The sequence below is a fragment of the Anopheles cruzii genome, unplaced genomic scaffold (genome assembly GCF_943734635.1).
Source record: "Anopheles cruzii unplaced genomic scaffold, idAnoCruzAS_RS32_06 scaffold01611_ctg1, whole genome shotgun sequence".
NCBI lineage: Eukaryota > Metazoa > Arthropoda > Insecta > Diptera > Culicidae > Anopheles > Anopheles cruzii.
In genome coordinates, this window is record NW_026455196.1 from 2,603 (window position 1) to 4,734 (window position 2,132).

General features: G+C 52.1%; 1 protein-coding gene across 1 annotated transcript; it reads right to left on the reverse strand.

The window, feature by feature from the left end:
- Positions 1–227: 227 nt before the first annotated feature.
- On the reverse strand, positions 228–1,859 carry LOC128276568 (uncharacterized; the record flags this gene model as incomplete). Its single annotated transcript, XM_053015023.1, has 2 exons — positions 228–1,457; positions 1,740–1,859. Coding segments are annotated over 2 exons (1,191 nt in total), but the record flags the coding sequence as incomplete, so codon positions are not given.
- Between the last annotated feature and the right edge of the window lie 273 nt (positions 1,860–2,132).

Consider the following 2,132-nt stretch of genomic DNA (forward strand, 5'->3'; position numbering starts at 1 on the left):
AGAACAATAAGGGCGCCGGTGGAGGCAGATAGAGCTTTTATCAACAGGCGGTGGGATTTACAACGCCAAACAATTTTTATTGCAGCGAGATGCGATGGTGTGTTGCCTTAGGGTCCACCTCTGTACTCTCTACAAACAAGTTACTTCATTGTTACTTATGGCGAGGAATATTTATATTTCTTCTACTTGGCAAGGACCGTAGGACCTGGGTAAGTACTGTTCGGTATTCTTCATGGATTGCGATTTATTAGAGTAAAGGTAGTATGTTTTGTACACGTAGCCCTGGAGCCACACGTCATCTCCAGGAGGATAAAGAGCAAAACGAGATACAGCGTGGATTGGTAGCCCAACAACCAACGTGGTTCGTAGGCACCGCTGGCGAAGCGCTATCCGCCCCGGGTACACTGGTAGATTGCCGAGCAGATGAGTGAGACCTCATCGAACAGCGTGGTGCCCGGGCAGCTGAACGTGTACTCGGTGTATCCAACCGGTGCGTTGACACAGTACTTGTACGTTTTGCAGTCGGTTCGGTCCTTGTTGGGGTACTTTCCCGGTTTGGTACACACGAAGGGCGCATCCGGGTTGGTGGTCGTCTCCGGGGCGCGCGTAGTGCTGCTGCCATTGCTGACCCAACACTCGTACTCGGTGTCCGGTTCGCACCGCGATACTTCGTACGCAAAAATCGACCCAGCCGGACAGCTCAGCTCGACCGGGACCAGGTTGTCGTAGGCGTCCAGCAGACACAGATAGTATGATTTGCAGTATATCGAGCCCGGGTTGGCATACCGTCCGCTGGCGGGACACACGAATGGGGCTGGCGGAGTAGTGGGGGCCCCTTCGGACGTCGTCGGAGGTGCTCCCGTAGCGGAAGGTGTCGTCGTTGTCCCGATGGAGCAGGGATAAGACAGAGCCGGCACACACATGCCAATGCTTACCGAGAAAATTGTGGTCGGTGGACAGAGGAATTGTAACGCGGTGAGCGTGCCCAAGGCGTTACTTATGCACAGGATGTACGACTCACACGAAACAGCCTTCGGATCGGGATATCTTCCCTCGGCCGGACAAACGAATACCCCGCCGGGGGTCGTAGAGGGAACACCAGTGGTCGTACTAGGTTCAGTGCTGGTTGTAACTTCAGCAGTCGAGGAAGCGCTGGTACTCTCGACAGTTGTCGTTGAAGAAGTGGTCGTGCTACTCTCGGTAGTTGTGGTTTGCTCGGTTGTGAAATCTTGCGTCACTGTCGATGATTCCGGGATTTCCGTCGTCGTCTGAACGGATGTAGTTTCGGCGGTTGTTGGGGACACTGTTTCGGTCGTAGCTTCCTGCGTCGACCCCACCGTAGTTTCTGGTGCGGAAGTGGTAAGATTCTCGGTAGTTGTTGCTTCCACCGTGGTAGCATCCTCTGTGGTGGATTCGGCTGTAGACGAACTGTCCAGTGTCGTTTCGCTTGTAACTTCCTGCGTTGTTTCCAGTGTTGTCAATGGAGTAGATTCTGTAGGCGTCACGGTAGGTTCTGACGTAGACGATGTTTCAATAGTCGTCGTAGTCGTAGCTTGCTCTGTTGAAGAAATCTCTGTCGTCTCTGCTGCTGTGGAAGTCGTTACTTCTGCAGGAGTAGTTGGTTCGGGTGTAGGCGTCACGGTAGGTTCTGACGTAGACGATGTTTCAATTTGCGTCGTCGTCGTAGCTCGCTCTGTTGAAGAATTTTCTGTCGTCTCTGCTGCTGTGGAAGTCGTTACTTCTGCAGTAGTAGTTGGCTCGGATGTCGTTTCTGGTGCTTCCGAAGTAGTCGTTGTCTCTTCGGTAGACGTGGCAGTGCTAGTCTCCGGCAAATCAGTTGTCACTTTATGACAGGTATACTCCGATGAAGACACGCATTTTAGTTCAATGTCAGAGAAAAGTGTCGATGATGGACATGACGAGAGCATCGGTATTAGAACGTCATTTGCATTAGCTGTGCACAAATAGTATGTCGTACAATCTAGTGAACTGGGGTCTTCGAAGCGACCTGTACCTGGACAAACGAATGGCCCAATGGTTGTTGTTGTTGGGATGGTCGTTGTCGATGGTTCTTCCGTCAGTTCTTGTGTCGGTTCAGGAGTTTCTGCTTCGGTAGTTGTTGGTGGTTCCTG